This window comes from Cydia amplana, chromosome 5 (assembly GCF_948474715.1).
Source record: "Cydia amplana chromosome 5, ilCydAmpl1.1, whole genome shotgun sequence".
NCBI lineage: Eukaryota > Metazoa > Arthropoda > Insecta > Lepidoptera > Tortricidae > Cydia > Cydia amplana.
In genome coordinates, this window is record NC_086073.1 from 10,398,146 (window position 1) to 10,416,742 (window position 18,597).

Sequence of the window (18,597 nt, forward strand, 5' to 3'; positions counted from 1 at the left end):
TATTTGTAGGAACTGCAACAGTAACTTTGTAATAGCATATATTTATATAGGATTACAAACTTACTTATGCAGTTCTTAGATCTTTAAAACGTCACTGATATTGCAATATTTTTAGGTTTTCTATGGCTTGATAAGCTGAAAACTACTTATGTTTAAAATTTGAAGCTTGTGGGTATACTAGAAGTACCTTAGAATTATGATGATCGTAGGTGAGTGAGTGAGTGAGTGAGTGTGTCAGTGTCGAAAATAAGGAAATTTGACGTACAATAATTCTTAAACTACAAGTTCAAATTGAATGTTTTGGAGAATATATCTTACGCATGTTAAGCCCTATATATATATTACTGAAAATTCAGGGTTCTAGCTTCAGCCAGCACAAAATTACAGGACGTCGAAAATGGTCTGAATCGCTTCGAGAAAAGGATGGTACGGCCGTGCCACTTTGTTTTGCTCGACTTGGCGGGGGCACTACCATGCCCCCAGATATACTTAACACACTGCCGCTGCGTCGCCACAGTCGCCAGTTCTTTTCTTTTGAACTTGGCTTGACACGCTGCCACGTAAAACGTTACGATGCGTTACAGAGGCGGGAGGGAGTGTTTAAACTACGCGTTACGTAACATTGTTTTTTTAACCCTTCAGAACTTTTCGCCACTTTATGGTACTTTACGCCACATAATTGTGGCCTTTAGGTAACAAAATGGTCACTTGGTAGTTACGTAACGTTTTACTAGGGGGGGGGGGGGGGTACAGAAAAACGTTACGGCGCGTTACATGGTTGGGGTCAAAAATGTCCAAAAATTGCGTTACGTAATGCTTGAAATAAACCGACTTCTCGTTTATTTAGTTTAGGTACAGTCGCATGTTTTAATTTATGACCCATTTTTGTACCTTGTCACAGTGAAAGTCGCTAGAGACCTCATGCTTCATGCTATTGTCACTGTGACAAGGTACAAAAATGGGTCATAAATTAAAACATGCGACTGTATCATAGTGGTTTTCAGGGTCAGCGTCTGGGTCCGAGTCCGAGTTCGGGTCCGAGTCCGGGTCCGGGTCGAGTCCGGGTCCCAGTACCTACAACTCCTACAAGACAAAATCGAAATCGCCAAACTTGTACTATGCGTCGTTGAAGAGTTCCGTTCTGATCATCATCAGCATTTTCACTTTATCAAATGCGACAGTTTTCAATGTACGAGTAAATGCTTGACTTTCTGATGAAAATACAAAAATCTCTATATTTACCTTTATGATTTGAGGAGTTCCTTCGATTCCTCATGGACCCCATCATCAGAATTCGAGCTTGACATCATCAAATGTCACTTTTTTGAATGTATATGCTTTGTTGATATTTAAAAACACAAAATCACTACTTATATGTAGGTATGCCTTTAAGATTTGAGGAGTTCCCTCGATTCCTCATGGATCCCAATTCCCATCACCAGACCTGGATTTTGACAAAAACGGGACCAATCTGTATGCATACATATATATACAATCAAAAAAAGAATTTTCAAAATCGGTCCAGAACTGACGAGATACCTATGGAGTAACAAAAATTAAAAAATAAAACCGTTTAAAAAAAAACAACCTTCTGCCCTAGTAGCGCGGTCGCATTTTTATCGTTTGTCACCATGCCTGTCACGTTCTAACGAGTATGTAAGTGCGAAAGTGATGGGCATAGTGATAGTCGATAAAAATGGAACCGTGCTGAGCCCGCTGATGAGATTTGAAGTCGGTAAAAAAGGCAGTTAGAGTGTCGACGTGACTACTACAATTAGCGCTAGCGGTTCGCCAAAAAACGCTGCAAAATTGTAAAATTGAAAAATTATAAAAAAATACTAAATGTAAATATTTTCAAAATTGCTTTATTAAAATTAGATATGAGGATATTAGGAATAGTTTGAGGTATATTAAAAAAAAATATATATATATTTAACGGTATTGTATCTGGAGAAGCCCAAACCTGGTATGTTTTGAACATTATTTTTATTATAATAAAAAAAAGACTGAAATGTAATGATGTGATATATTTTTAATCGGCTCAGAAAAAACTTTTGTTTAATACCACACACGATAGGTTCCTTTCTAGACAAAACTTTTTTTTATTCCATACAAAAAAAGATGACATCATAACTCATCCATTTTTTTTTGTTTTTTTGGTGCTAAGGGTCAAATTAATTTAAATGTCCTAAAGATCAATCGTACCGTGTACCGATTTTCATACCTTTAACACCATTTGCAGCATTTTACTGAATTTCGCGGTGTACCGCCAGCGCTAAATCTGTAATATTTACGTGTCAAATCTTGAAGCATTTTAGTTTACCCCCATGCTCATTGCTTTGTCCGAAAAGCAAGGGGTTTTATAAAGTTATTATACTTAATATGTAAGATCACAGACCAACCCCTAGGCGGTTTTCTGTGTGTAAGATTAAATAAAACACATTTCACGAATATAATATTTAATGTTTAACAAAAATAAATTATGTTTACCTAATAATACTTATTAGCCTATCCATTACAATACTATTGTACCTATGCCCGAGAAATACCTGCCTAGACGCTGAATGTTATTATTTATTATATTACTGTAACTCGACATAATCCATTTCTCTGATTTATCGCTATTGTGCTCGGCTTTCAGTATTTGTTTTTGTAACAAATTAAGTTTAGGCAATGAGGGCATCATTCTAACTAGGCACTATTGTTGGTTTGAACGTGGTTACAAGCTATTTTGGTTATTACTCGTAGTAGGCGGGGTGGCCATGTAGCACCCATCTCAGCAAGAGGAGGATTACGAAGGCCATGGCGAAGAAGGAGACCATGACTCGCAGTGTCTTCTCGGACCGCTGGTCGCGCTCGCTGGTTCGCAGTCGCTCCACCAGGCCGTTCTGAAATAAACAAAAATAATTGAAATAAGGAAAACAAAGCTGTACGAAGCTGTTCGTGCTTAGCGAAGCACGAACAGCTTCGTACATTGACTATGACTTTGATCTTTTCTTGTTTTATACACGAAGCATTGTACTAAAACGTGAGAAAACCTCTACTCGCGCTAACCTATTATGAGAACAGTCTACAGGCAACACACGTTCCGGTGAATGCGGTAATCTCAGATTAAGTCCTCATTCCAATTTGGCAAAGTAGGACTTTGGCAGGTAAACAACAATAAACATGAGTAGAATCCATTAAGAAAAGTGGGCCTTAGTAAACATAAAGATGTTGACATAGAGCTCTATTCACATAATTAACGATCTTTTAACAGTCACAAGAGTAGACTGAAGAACTTAATTAAGTAGGTAGTAGGTACCTATTTAGCGTTACGACGAAAGTGGGGACGGCTCTTTCTTTCGAAAATCTTGGTTATTATAAGAGTTATTAGTTTTAAAAAATTAGTATGTAATTTATATTTTGCTCCTGCATCTTATAATAATCTAACAATCTAAAAAAAATCTAACGATGGGGCTTATAGTTACGGTTAATTAAAATATATGTACCTAAATATACCTATATCAAATTGTGTAGTAAATGTCAATATCCTGAGAGGAAAATGTGGAATACTTTTATATGTAGAAGCCGTCCTGCCCTATCCTCTCAAAGTGTTTTCTGCCCAACCTCGGGATTATCTTTCAGAGGGCCTAAGTATCGCGAACATCAATAAATCCTTCCTGCCTCTTTATCGCTCTTGCATCGAGAGATAGAGAGGCAATTAAACAAATAAACGAAATACATACTTATGTTCTTCGCGGTTATCGTCTAGCTAGCTAATGATGACTTGAATGTTCGGTTTACCCATCCACCGTTAGCTGCTATCCAGGATCCTGTCTCCTCGTGTAGAAGGTCTGCGACCGCCGCGGCCGGCGCTGCGACTAATTCTAGAGCTGGTTCACCATCTGCTGCCTCAGCTGCCTCTCGCGAAAGTGCCCCGCAAATACAAAATACTGCTGCTATCTGGAAAAAAGATGAATATCATGATTATAATTAATTAAATGAATGAAGGATCACAAAATAATATTGTTATGAACTACTGATATGTGGACGAAAGGTCCAATGGTGAATCCCACTCTTTATTCTGCGGGCAGGTTCAAAAGCTAGCTAAGATCGCAAATTTCTTCTTCTTAAATTTCTTCGGGGAGGTATAGCTGGCTCTATAATAGTCTGTGTAAAGCTTACCTTCGACCATGTAATGTTATCTCTCGTGATCCTGCGTGCAAGGGCCAAAGCCAACTCCGCTAAAGCGGTATCAGAGCGCAGCATGGCACATGGAGCTCGCGTGGCCTGCCGCGCCACATGTCGGAAGGCGTCTGGTCTCTTGCGCTCGAGAGCGGCGCACAGCGCCCGCAGGCCCGCGAGCACGCCGCCCTCCGCGTTACAATTCGCCTCTTCTCCACATTCAGTCTCGAGCATTCGTTGCAGGCGCTTCACTACGATTTGCTGTTACATGAGAAAGAATAGGATTAATGCTCTGTTCACGGAGCAATGCCTCGAACAGACAGACGGACATGGCGAAACTCTATAAGGGTTCCTAATTGACTACGCCGGAACCCTAAAAAACTAAAGATTTCTACCTGTCCATAAATCATGTAACCAATCCTACAAAATATATACCTTACCGTAGAGCAATTTTACCTCTAGTCCCATAGAAATTAACATTCTGCTTCAGCACGAAACATCTGAGAATACGATCCAAATATTTATTTTGAGAGTGCAAAAACACATTAATTACTTCCTCTCATGTCGCTTGCGACGGCTGTGTTGGTGGCTAACTGCGTGAACACCTGACTCTTGCCAATGGCTAAACTTATCCACGCATATATAGGTGTAATAAATGCGCTGTTCTGATATGCTGTATGAAGCTACCCCGTGTATGAATGGTGCTTATCTATGTACCTCTATGTATATTTGGTGGTTCTGAGAATACAGAATAGGTACAGTAATATTATGTGAGGTATTAAATAAAATATGCCCAACCTAAGCAAATACACAACATCCCAAATAGTTTTCAATTTAGTTATATGGTCAGGTTCAAATACCTGACATTACTCAAAAAATTTAGCAGCTTACAACTAGGTACGTAGGTATAATCTGTTTGTGTAGACCCTTTCAACATGCTTAATAACATGTTAAAATAAAGAAAGAGGTATTTTAATAATATCTTAATTCCTGCCGCTCCGGGCTATTATTTGAATATTTTGAATTCCATTGTTTTAATTACTTAAGATATTAAAACGGCCTTTATTTAGTTTACCGAACAAAAATGTATTTATAAGTACAGCGATGTCAATTCGTTCCATTATGTTAATGACACAATCAGACTCGATTGTCAGACGGTTGATTGAATTGAACAATTTGACGAATCATAGGTATTATGTATACGTTTGCGCGTAATCAACATATAGGCACAGTTAGGTACTTATGTAGGTACCTAAGTACTTTTCTATATGCCAACTAATGGAGTAGAAAAGCAATCATGCCCGTAGGTAATCAGTTTATTTATCGGTTGTCATGGTTAATAATAAATTTCTGTCGTGATATCAGCTTCACGGTTTGTTTCATTAATTTGTTATTTGTATTGCACGTTTCGATAAGAGTATATAAACCGTCACACTGTAGGTACATTAAAAAAAAGTCCTATCGGCCTAGTGGTAAGAGCAATCCGGAGGTCGCGGCTTCAAACCCCGGCTCGTACCAATGAGTTTTTCGGAACTTATGTACGAAATATAATTTGATATTTACCAGTCGCTTTTCGGTGAAGAAAAACATCGTGAGGAAACCGGACTAATCCCAATAAGGCCTAGTTTACCCTCAGGGTTGGAAGGTCCGATGGCAGTCGGGATTAGTTGCCAAGCGGATCCCAGGCTCCCATGAGCCGTGGCAAAATGCCGGGACAACGCGAGGAAGATGACGCTGTAGGTACATTTTTAGAAGCATTTCCTTTGGCGAACGTTCCGGCTGTAGATTGAGTTTGATGCTTTACCTATATTACATGAAACTCTTCAAGAAAGTATAAAGTTACTTTAGAACCTACCTATTTGATATTGACTTAAGTTTTACTAAATATTCCAACTCCTTGTCCTATCCGTTTCCTACACAGTATATATTAATATAACTTCAATAACTTGACTAAAACAGACATTAGCCAATGTACAAATAATGTGGTAATAACGTTTATCTACTTCCATATTATAACTTCCGTATAATATGTTCAGAAGCGATAAGCTAATGGCCTATTAACGAACCTTCATCTGTGATTGGATCGTAATTTTTACTTTACGTTATCATTAACTGGTATTTTAATTATATTCAAATTTAGAACATCTGTGACAAACAAAGAAAGATTTGGCCTCTATTCTAATATCAGTCGAGATAACGTTTTACTCGAAATGAATTGTCAGTTGCAAACAATTTTGACAAATCTCGCATGTTTCTTGATATCGAACGATATGGTAGTCGGCCCCCAACTTTAGTCAATTTCTGGATTAAAAGTTTGGCCTATATTCTGACAGAATGGTAACTACATATGTACCTACGAAACCCAATACTGAGCACAATTGCTTGATTTGTTAATGAATATACTAAATCGTGCTATATGTGTGCCTATAAGATTGGAGGACTTCCCTCGATCAATTCCTCATGGATGCATGCATGCACGAATTCCGCATGGATCATCAGAACTGGATTTAGCCAAAAATGGGACCAACTTTAAACTATCGGTTACCCATAAAGAGTTTTCCGAATCGGTTCAGATAACATTTGACGGAGTTCTAATGAAACAGACGTAAAAAAAATGGTACCTATGTTTTGAGAACCTCCTCCTTTTCAAATATTGAATTCGGTCAAATATTGATAGCGAACCACCAAGCGATTAATGAAATACTAAGATGCTATAAAAGTACCTTATTAGCACACATGGACGACCTCCTAATCTGCGTCTTAATATACTGTAGACACAGCGCGCGACCCTGCCGCACAATTTGGGGCTTGACTTGCGTGGGCGTCGCGAGACACCATCCGATGGTCGCGGACAGTCGGCGCGACACGGCCGCGGCCGCCGCCGACGACACCATGGTGCTGAAGCGCCGCTTCGTGCGGTCCAGCGGCGACAGAGACCGAGATGGCGTACTGCGCTGAGCATCTGCACAGTAAATAAGTTAACATCAATTTTGATGAATAGGTACAATAGGGATGATGATGAATTTTATAACAAAATCTAGTAAAATAGATAGCAAATGAGCTATTTATCACAATAATGTGGATAGTCAAATAATATATGGAAATTATACAAAGATACAGGTCCTGAAAGTTTCAAAATTTAAGTTTTTTCTTAACTTCCAAAAAGTTATTAAGTAAGGATACCATTAGATTCCTTACATTTTATCCAAAAAAAGATTGTATAGCAACTTATATACCTACGCATAAACGCAATATTTCACCGACAAAAATGTAAATTTCTTGTTTTGTCCATACTTCAAGATGGGCTCTATGTGACAGTGACGTCACGTTCACATATCAATTAGTTAGGACCGTTTCGCGAGTGAAGTGAGTAAGACTATCGGACTTTGACTATCATTTCTGACGTTTGTATTGCTTTTAAAGCAGTGGGTCCCATATAGACATTTGATCCCAAAAACAAACCTGATCGATTGGGGTTTACTACGGGAGTGCGACAGACGCTTGTTCGAAGTATTGTTAGTGCGACGTATGATTAGGCGATGTACGATTGTACGACATGTCATTTGTGGGAACTATATTATATTGTTCGTGCGAAACATTATTAGGCGATGCACGGCTATACGATGTGCCGTTTGAGCGAATCATCGTTTGTGCAAAATATTCGCGTTTTAACCGTGGTCGCACTTTATTTTTATTTATTTTTACCATAGTCCCACCGCACTAAGTGTTTCTTTTCCAAAAACATTTGCGTCACAACGACAATTTTCCAAAAACATTTAGACGGAGCCCCGCAGCTTATTGCTTTACTTTTGAGCGTTTGAACAGATTCGTGCTTTCTTGCAGAGTCAACAACTCCCAGAGCTGATTTTAATTAATATCGGGTTGGATTGTTTTACTACAACTTACAAAATATATGTAGCAAATTAGAATTCAAAAACATGATGAGCACGCGCATCCATCTCGCTCACGCTTGCGCTCAGTGAGAGTGAGAGAACACGTAGGGCCTTAAGGGTTTGCTGGAAGAGCCTTAGCTTGGAAAAGGTAAGACCAAAGATATGTAACTCCGTATAAGATAAGTAGTCCAAGAAAAAAAGGTACCTCGGAAAATTAAGAAAAAATCATGCTCGATTAGATGGCGTCATACCTTTGGCCTATCAGTATACTCATGTAGATGGAGATACCGTTTAATATTTAACATTTTAAACACAAGAACATGGGTCACAGTAATATGAGTAATATGGCGTTAAAAAAAATAAAAAAAATAAAGTTTATTTATCCACATAATAATATTGATATTTATTGATATTTTATTCATTTTCATTTTTAGTTTTAAACCTGTGTCGAAAGATGGCAGTTAATTTACTGTGATTACAAAATTTAATATGACAATAAGCCTCTACCCACTCCATCTATTCTCTTATTCTCTTTGCTATTATTTACTACAGAGTTGCTGCAGAAGTATTCTGATGTATATAGGATTTTAATATGCATTAGGTATTTTGCATGAAATTTAAATCATTATCATAGGGCCTACCTACTGAGTAGGTACCTAGTAAAACGGATAAAAATGTATGAAATTAATTTCATGTCTTCTTGCCGGACTTATATAGAAACTTAAAAAGCTGGTAGAAATAGTTCTAACCCAGAGGATAAACTAGGCCTTATTGGGATTAGTCCGGTTTCCTCGCGATACGTTTAATAACCACGGTATGATGTACCCATCATAAGATGGGGTAAATTTACGGTCTAACAAATTTTCGACGAGGTGGTTAGCCTTCGGGTTTGTATTTGATTACGATTATTCGAATTGTTGATGTTTGTCTAAAAAGTAGGTATATACTTACTTTGAAGTGTTTTCACGTCTTAATTACTTAAATATTTTCTACGTCGTACTTACATCAATTCTTAGTTGAAATAATAGTCATTCATAAAACATCGGGTTGATTTATTGATTTTACGTCAGTTACGTGCAAGATCATCTTTAAATACCTATAAGTACCAATACATATAAGTTTATTGGGCTAGGTCACCCACATTATTTTTATTTATTTTTTAAATCTATATATTACCGCTTTAAATCTATATATAAATACCTACGCTACTGAGTACAAAATCAAACACAGGTATTTGAATTACGGTTTTGACACTTTTGACCCGGTTTCGTCTTACTCAAACATATTACCTTACCAAAAATTTTGTACATGAGTGTAAAGTTAAGGACGTATGTGGAGGTCAGATCAGTCAACTGAAAATCCCAAGGCAGTGTATCTTAAGTCTGACCCTTTCCTTTCCAAAACTTCCACTCACTTTGAGTAAAAAGAAATGGCTCGCGACGACGCGTAGACGGACTGATTGAATGCCAAAGGGACATTTGTCTCTGCATTCTAAAACATAGAAAACAATATAGCACAACTGCCTACCTACACTCCAGAGGATTTTAAACGGGTCACTTCGTATGAGAATTGTACACAAAGTGGCAAGTTTTAATTGCTCTTGAGTGTATTCTAGGGACAATGATTCGGGCTGAATAATGATACAGATGAGTTTTCGTTTTGCGATTAATGAGGGACAGACACTTCATCGATCTATATTTTAGAAATTCAGAAATATTTAGCCCTAATTACTGAAATTTAATTACAGTAACCGCCCTGTGTAGAAGCTGTTCCAAAGGTTGTCTTTTGAATCGGGTATCTCCGATCCGGAATGTGGACCACAATTATAATTATCTGCCGAATCATCGACCTTCACAAATTCCTACCTGTTTCCTGCCTCTATACTAACTATTCCTGTACCTACTAGTCATAAAACTCATAATTTAACTTCAACCCACTTGGTATGCTAGCTTTGCCAAATATTTGGACGACTCTAGGTAAGAGTATAAAATAATAATCGACCCAAAAAGAAACAGATGTCTAACAAAAAACCGGCCAAGTGCGAGTCGGACTCGCGCACGGAGGGTTCCGCACCATCAACAAAAAATAGACCAAAACAAGCAAAAAAACGGTCACCCATCCAAGTACTGACCCCGCCTGACGTTGCTTAACTTCGGTCAAAAATCACGTTTGTTGTATGGGAGCCCCACTTAAATCTTTATTTTATTCTGTTTTTAGTATTTGTTGTTATAGCGGCTACAGAAATACATCATCTGTGAAAATTTCAACTGTCTAGCTATCACGGTTCGTGAGATACAGCCTGGTGACAGACAGACGGACGGACGGACGGACGGACGGACGGACGGCAGGACAGCGGAGTCTTAGTAATAAGGTCCCGTTTTTACCCTTTGGGTACGGAACCCTAAAAACTAAAATGAGTCAACCAACGCCCGTTGCATATCTCACCTCGTGTCTAATTAATTTTGATAAAGAGCAGGCCTACATGTGTAAAAATCTCACGCACCAAATATTTTTCGAACTCTTTATTTAATCGAGAAACTTTATGGGTGCCTACCTACTCAATGGGATCCGATCGGGTTTTTCGTTTGTTTTACCAGAATACCTACCTAGAAAATTAAAAATTGTTGATAAAATTCCTGATAGTTTTTATACCAATTGAAATCTCCTGTACAATAAATAATTTTTAGTGTATACTTAGTAGTCTTAGTACTATACTTAGTGTCCAATATTACAAAATACTCGTAAAAACCTTAGCAAATCCATCAGAATTCCATATTCAAGCCTCGTACTGACAAATGACCAAAATTCATGACGTTTGGTAACCGTACTTTGCGGGGATCGACTTCGCTTTCATACATAAGCGCTGCGGGTTTCGGCAATGGCTTTTATATTGATAAGCCGATTAGTGCTAATGCGTTGCATGTTTCATCCGTAATCGCGAGTGGCCGCTGTCGTTTTATCGTTATGGAAATGGAAAACACATTTAGTTTCATAGTACCCTGTGTCGTTACTTCAACTGAGCAAATATATTTGAATACCTATATTAAAAGACTAGCTGTTGCCCGCGACTTCGTACGCGTGGATTTGTACATTGGTGGTTATATATTTCTACATTAGCTTAGAACATTGTGCAGCAAGTGATTGCGGTAGGACGGTTAATCATTTGTTAATTATTAATATTATACAACGCATGAGACTTTGTCTTTCACAACCTACGAAGTTTCAAGCCCCTAACTGAATAAAATTGTCCTCGATATAATCCCTCTAGATTCCTCCTATCCTCCCTAGAAGATTTTCATGTCCTCTATTTAATAAAACCTACTACCTAACTACCTATTTACGAAGTTTGAAGTTCCTAGCTTTAAATAAAATTTGAACCCTATACAAACTTTCAACCCCTTTTTAATCATTTTAGGGGATGATTTTTTAAAAGCTGAAATTATTTTTCTTGTATTCTAATAATATGCCTTTATACAACGATTCAAGTCCCGCACTCAAAAAAATGTTTGGCCTCCAAACAAATTTTCAACCCCTTTTTCACCACCTCGGGGGATGAATTATCAAAATCTCTGAAATTAGTTTTCTTCTCTTTTGATAAAATACATTTTTACGAAGTTTCAAGTTTGTAGCTTTAAATAAAATTTGAACCCTATACAAACTTTCAACCCCCTGTTTTAACCCTGTTAGGGGATTAATTTTACAAAACGCTAAAATAACTTTTCCTGTCTTCTAATAATATTCCCAAATAGAAAGATTCAAGTCGAGCGTTCGAAAAAATGTTTGATATCCATACAAACTTCCAACCCCTTTTTCACCACCTTAGGGGATGAATTTTCAAAAACGCTGAAATTAGTTTTCTTGTATCTTAATTTAATACCTTTTTGCAAAGTTTCAAGTTCCTAGCTTAAAATAAAATTTGCACCCTAAGACGAACTTTTATCCTCTTTTTATCCCCCTTAGGGGTTGAATTTCCAAAAAATAGCAATTACTTTCTTGTAATCGGCTATTATGCCTTTCTAAGAAGTTTCAAAGCATTTGTAATGGATTAAAACTTTCAACCCCTTTTTAATCCTGTTGGGGGATGAATTATACAAAACGCTGAAATTATTTTTCCTGTATTTGAATAATATCCCGAAATACAAAGATTCAAGTCCCGCGTTCGAAAAAATGTTTGATATCCATACAAACTTCCAACCCCTTTTTCACCACCTTAGGGGATGAATTTTCAAAAACGCTGAAATTAGTTTTCTTGTATCTTAATTTAATACCTTTTTGCAAAGTTTCAAGTTCCTAGCTTAAAATAAAATTTGCACCCTAAGACGAACTTTCATCCTCTTTTTATCCCCCTTAGGGGTTGAATTTCCAAAAAATAGCAATTACTTTCTTGTAATCGGCTATTATGCCTTTCTAAGAAGTTTCAAAGCATTTGTAATGGATTAAAACTTTCAACCCCTTTTTAATCCTGTTGGGGGATGAATTATACAAAACGCTGAAATTATTTTTCCTGTATTTGAATAATATCCCGAAATACAAAGATTCAAGTCCCGCGTTCGAAAAAATGTTTGATATCCATACAAACTTTCAACCCCCTTTTTACCACCTTAGGGGATGATAATTCAAAAACGCTGAAATTAGTTTTCTTGTATTTTAATAACATATATTTTTACGAAGTTTCAAGTTCCTAACTTAAAATAAAATTTGAACTCCATACAAACTTTCATCCCCCTTTTAACCCTGTTAGGGGATGAATTTTACAAAACGCTGAAATAATTTTTCCTGTCTTCTAATAATATCCCCAAATACAAAGATTCAAGTCCCGTACTCTCAAAAATATTTGATCTCCGTACAAACTTTCAACCCCGTTTTTACCACCTCGGGGGAAGAAGTTTTAAAAACGCTGAAATGAGTTTTCTTGTTTTTTTAATTAATTACCTTTTTACGAAGTTTTAAGGTCCTAGCTTAAAATAAAATTTGCACCCCAGGACAAAGTTTCATCTCCTTTTTTACCCCCTTAGGGGTTGAATTACCTAAAACGTCGCAATTCCTGTTTTTTGTCATCGGCTATATGTCTTTCTAAGAAGTTTCAAAGCATTTTTAATGGATTCAAACTTTCAACCCCTTTTTAACCCTGTTAGGGGATGAATTTTCAAAAACGCTGAAATTACTTTTCCCATCTTATAATAATATCCCCATATACAAAGTTTCAAGTCCAACACTCACAAAAATATTTGATCTCCATACAAACTTTCAACCCCTTTTTCACCACCTTGGGGGATGAATTTTCAAAAACGCTGAAATTACTTTTCCCGTCTTATAATAATATCCCCATATACAAAGTTTCAAGTCCAACACTCACAAAAATATTTGATCTCCATACAAACTTTCAACCCCTTTTTCACCACCTTGGGGGATGAATTTTCGAAAACGCAGAAATTAGTTTTCTTGTTTTTTAATTTAATACCTTTTTACGAAGTTTTAAGGTCCTAGCTTAAAATAAAATTTGCACCCCAGGACAAAGTTTCATCCCCTTTTTTACCCCCTTAGGGGTTGAATTACCTAAAACGTCGCAATTCCTTTTTTTTGTCATCGGCTATTATGTCTTTCTAAGAAGTTTCAAAGCATTTGTAATGGGTTCAAACTTTCAACCCCTTTTTAACCCTGTTAGGGGATGAATTTTCAAAAACGCTGAAATTACTTTTCCCGTCTTATAATAATATCCCCATATACAAAGTTTCAAGTCCAACACTCACAAAAATATTTGATCTCCATACAAACTTTCAACCCCTTTTTCACCACCTTGGGGGATGAATTTTCGAAAACGCAGAAATTAGTTTTCTTGTTTTTTAATATAGTACATTTTTACAAAGTTTCAAATTCCTAGCTTAAAATAAAACTTGCACCCCATACAACCTTTCATCCCCTTTTTAACCCCCTTAGGGGTTGAATTTCTCAAAATCGCTTCTTAGCTCTTATACATTTTATAAATGCAACCTAGTGTCCAAATTTCAACTTTCTAGCGTTTGTAGTTTCGGCTCTGCGTTGATGAGTCAGTCAGTCAGTCAATCAGTCAGGACACGTGCATTTATATATATAGATTAAATGAATAGCTATTTGATTATCTGATTATCGGCGTCAATTTTTACCCTATATGGTAAATTCGCCCATTTTTACGCTCCAAGGTGAAGATAAACGGTTTCATGGTGTTCTTTAAGTTCTATCTGCGTACATATTGTAGTAAAGCATGAAATACTTTTACTAGTATTACCTACATATTAGTATCTATGTATATAGGCAGGTGCTGTTTGTAGGCTCTTAATTTAATCCATTTATAGGCCCACTAAGACGGTGAGGACCATGCGTTAAGAAAACGTGCGAAATTTGAAAATTCTAGTATTAATCATGACATTTGTCTTTCATTAAAACGTGTAAAAATTCATTGCGTTTCATGCGTGTTGTAAATAGAAACTTTCAACCCCATTTTCACCTCCTAACAAAACAATACTTTCATAGTGGAGTATTACAACACTTGAATAATAATGTTTAAAATTTCAAGAACTACTTTTAATATTATGTTATCTGTGCATATACGAGAATCAGTATGCCACTTGCACAACGAGTGCCGAGCAAAACACACAGTGTGAAACGAGAAGAGAATTTTAGTTGAGGGCTGCTTCAGACAATGGGAAATAGTAATAGTACCGTTCGGATTCAGACTAACACCACCATTACTGCTGCAGTAATGTCGCGCCGCAATGATACTGCCGACAGCATTGCTTCAGGAAACGTCAAAAAAAGGAGATTGAGACATTTAGGTACATTAAATTTTACATTTCCAGCAGTAAGATAGTCGGTAGCATTACTGCAGCAAGACAGTCCTGCTGACTGCATTGCTGCAGCAAATATCATAACACCAAGCAGCAACATCGATATTGACATACCGATGACCGGCAACCTTCAAATCAAGGGTGAACAGGCACCTTCTGGGCAGACTCGCTCCATCGTAGGCCACGTCTTCGCCCCGGCTAGTCTGTGGCCATGAGTAAGCCCATTTTTAATAAAAAAAAAAAAAAAAAAAAACAACAGCAATGCAGTCGGAAGTAATGTTGGTATATAGTCTAAATCCGTATGGTACCTAATAGAGTCAGATATTGTTCAGTCAGTCAAGATCATAATAAATACGAGTATCTATACATTTCTTCATCTTTGTTCATTGATAGTGTTAGCAACATTAAAAATACCTAATAACTTTAAGTTCTTTATTTAAAATATGTGTCATTAGCATTACTGATTTTTGTCACCATAGCGATCTCTTCTACATTTACCTTGCAATTGATATCTATTTTCTAGTATTTTATATCTTTTAACTCTACAGTCCACCCCACCCAGCTGACCATGGCTCCGCCAAAAATTAGGTGGCAAATAATCCTAACTGTACTAGGCGTTAAGAGAAGTAGGTAGGTACGTATAGCATCACCCACAGAACAAGTTAGAATGGCGATGCGAGCAGGGTACGTGTCGCCGCCGGTTTTGAGCAAACGCTCGCATGCTACTCGCCCGCGCTGACCGAAAAACGAAGTAAACATGCCTTTTGTGCCACAATAACGTTCAGATTAAGAAGCCAGGCATCAAATCTGTTTAAAGGAGCCGTATCCATTCACCACGCACACAAGTTTTTACTACGGTTGCGCGAGTGTTAGTAAATGTGGAGAGGAACGAGCGGCGACACCGGTTCCGATACTAACTGCGCGCGGTAGCCATTCTAACCTCTTTAATATGTTCTGTGGCATCACCAGTTAATGTTTGGCGCAGGCGCCACTTTCAAATCATTCGGTTCGTAAAACTTTATTGCTGAAACCCGTACTTTTTCTTTTCATCTTAACATTTGATCCATCGGCACAAGGCGTCAAATAAATAGGCGAATCTCAGGTAAATAGGTAAAACCTTCGTAAAAGTTTAGATCCTGGTCTTCCCATGTCGCTGTTAAATCGCTCGTAAATGAAATAGGTAGGTATATATCAAAAAACAAAAACATTTTGTAATTTGTTTTATATAAATAAGTACACATTCGGCATGGCAGCTAGGCTAGGTAAGGTACCTCATTGTGTTATGAAAGAGGAGAAGAGAGGGCTTGTTGTAGTTTTGTAGGATGGCAGGTAAGGGCGTATATATCTTAGAACAATCTGGCATTGCCGGCTATGTGCTCTTTGTTAACTTTAACCACTACTTAGCAGTTCAGTGTAGATAGGTAATTGTGCAATATTGCGCATTTTCAAGACCTATAAAACCAGATACGTACACGCCTTCTTTTATTGTCTAACGGAAAACTGTCTTAATTTTTTTATTTGAAAACAAGGACGATATAAAAAATAATTGTTTCACCATTAGGGGAGAATTTGTGTTACATGGTAACACTCTTCTACACGCACACCGCACACATTCAAACCGTCCGCCATTGCAGTGTCACAGTTTCTCTTAAGTGACATTCCATCTGTCAAATATATACTTCTATGGGTATATTAGTTAAAAAATATAAAATAAATACCACTTGATGACTGACAACATTGCATTTTAGACCGGGGAAATAGTTTCCTTTAATAGTTATGCGGGAGGCGGGAGAATTGCAACTTATTCATAATATTCATGCTCATTGCGGGTATGTCTTATAGTAGCCAGATCAGCGATGAGAAGGCGAGTAGCGATCGACTATTCTCTTTTGCAAAAAATGTACCTACGTTTAGATGTACAATTGTATATTTGTAGATGTGTGAAAAAATCAGCGGCATCACATCAGCCGGAATGTATGAAACAACCACATTTTATTGTGTTTTGGCATTGGTCCCAAAATAAAAGTTGTGCATCACCACACAGAGTATGCCTGGTAATAAAAATTTCACCCTGTATACTAGTGGCTCTACATATAAGCTAGCGACCTCATCTTGAAAATTTCGTAAAAACAAAATCGACCATACTTAAATTAAAATATTGTTTACTGGTTAAATTGCCAGTTAGTGCCTAGGTACTTTTTAGGGTTCCGTAGCCAAATGGCAAAAAACGGAACCCTTATAGATTCGTCATGTCTGTCTGTCTGTCTGTCTGTCTGTCCGTCTGTCTGTCCGTCTGTCTGTCCGTCCGTATGTCACAGCCACTTTTCTCCGAAACTATAAGAACTATACTGTTGAAACTTGGTAAGTAGATGTATTCTGTGAACCGCATTAAGATTTTCACACAAAAATAGAAAAAAAAACAATAAATTTTTGGGGTTCCCCATACTTCGAACTGAAACTCAAAAATTTTTTTTTCATCAAACCCATACGTGTGGGGTATCTATGGATAGGTCTTCAAAAATGATATTGAGGTTTCTAATATCATTTTTTTCTAAACTGAATAGTTTGCGCGAGAGACACTTCCAAAGTGGTAAAATGTGTCCCCCCCCCCCCCCGTAACTTCTAAAATAAGAGAATAATAAAACTAAAAAAAATATATGATGTACATTACCATGTAAACTTCCACCAAAAATTGGTTTGAACGAGATCTAGTAAGTAGTTTTTTTTTATACGTCATAAATCGCCTAAATACGGAACCCTTCATGGGCGAGTCCGACTCGCACTTGGCCGCTTTTTTTCAATTGCCTGTGAAGAAAAATGTCGCTAATGATTCTCTTGCCATCGCCCTCCGATCGGAAATCAGCCGTAGTAAGAAATGCCATTTCATTCTATGTTTCGCGACGCCGGTTGATTATTTTGACTTACAAATGGCTTTTATATTTATATTGTGCCGTCGTATTTTTGGATGGGATTAGAAGTCTTATTTATACTCTCATCGAACGAGCATTGATAGCTCCATAAAACCCCTGTGACAATTTGTGTGGGGGGCAAGAACGTGCGCAATTTCCGGGGCGCCAATTATTTATTTTCAATTTGCTTTGAGGTATTTGTTCGGATAGAACCTTCGTTTCCTTTCTTTGGCAAATTCAACAATACAGTGTGGGACTTCCTTCAAGTTTAAATTACTTAGGTATTTTAGATTTTTTTGGCGTATAATTATACCCGAATATGTGAAAACGCTTAGCTTAACTATGATAAATTCCCCCATTCCTTCCTGGCATAAGGGTAAGTGTGGCTAGGCTTTACATTGAGCCTGTTTACACATTGATTAGTTGTCTATTGCTAGTTCATCCATTTGCCACTAAGCGCAAGTAGCAAATATACTCTCGTGACAGTCTTGACTGGTCTTCTCATTGGGGTCTCTTTACACATTGATTAGTGCTTATTGCGAGTTCATATTGCTACTTGCGTTTAGTGGCATTGGACATGTAGGTACATAGACATGAAACGTATAATCTTCTGAAAGTTTATAGAAGGAAAAATAGGGAAAACGGGGAAGGGGAAGGAGGTTGAACTGGCTCGACAACACCAAAAAATGGACAAACGTCAAGGACGCGGCGGCATGGCAGCAGAAGAAGAACAATAATATACTGGAAACCGTCTTACTGGGCATGCTGATTAATTAGCTGGGGGCCGATTTTTGAATTTCGACC

General features: G+C 37.4%; 1 protein-coding gene across 1 annotated transcript in view; it reads right to left on the reverse strand.

Annotated features, from left to right (window-relative positions):
• Positions 1-2,732: 2,732 nt before the first annotated feature.
• The window catches only part of LOC134648246 (uncharacterized), a 115,786-nt gene continuing 99,921 nt past the window's right edge, over positions 2,733-18,597 (reverse strand). Inside the window, exons 4-7 of the mRNA XM_063502733.1 lie at positions 6,891-7,129; positions 4,168-4,428; positions 3,787-3,945; positions 2,733-2,888 (exon numbers count right to left, since the gene is read on the reverse strand). Coding sequence (XP_063358803.1) covers positions 2,739-2,888; positions 3,787-3,945; positions 4,168-4,428; positions 6,891-7,129 — 809 coding nt within the window. The 3' untranslated portion in view covers positions 2,733-2,738. The remainder of the gene's footprint in view (positions 2,889-3,786; positions 3,946-4,167; positions 4,429-6,890; positions 7,130-18,597) is intronic.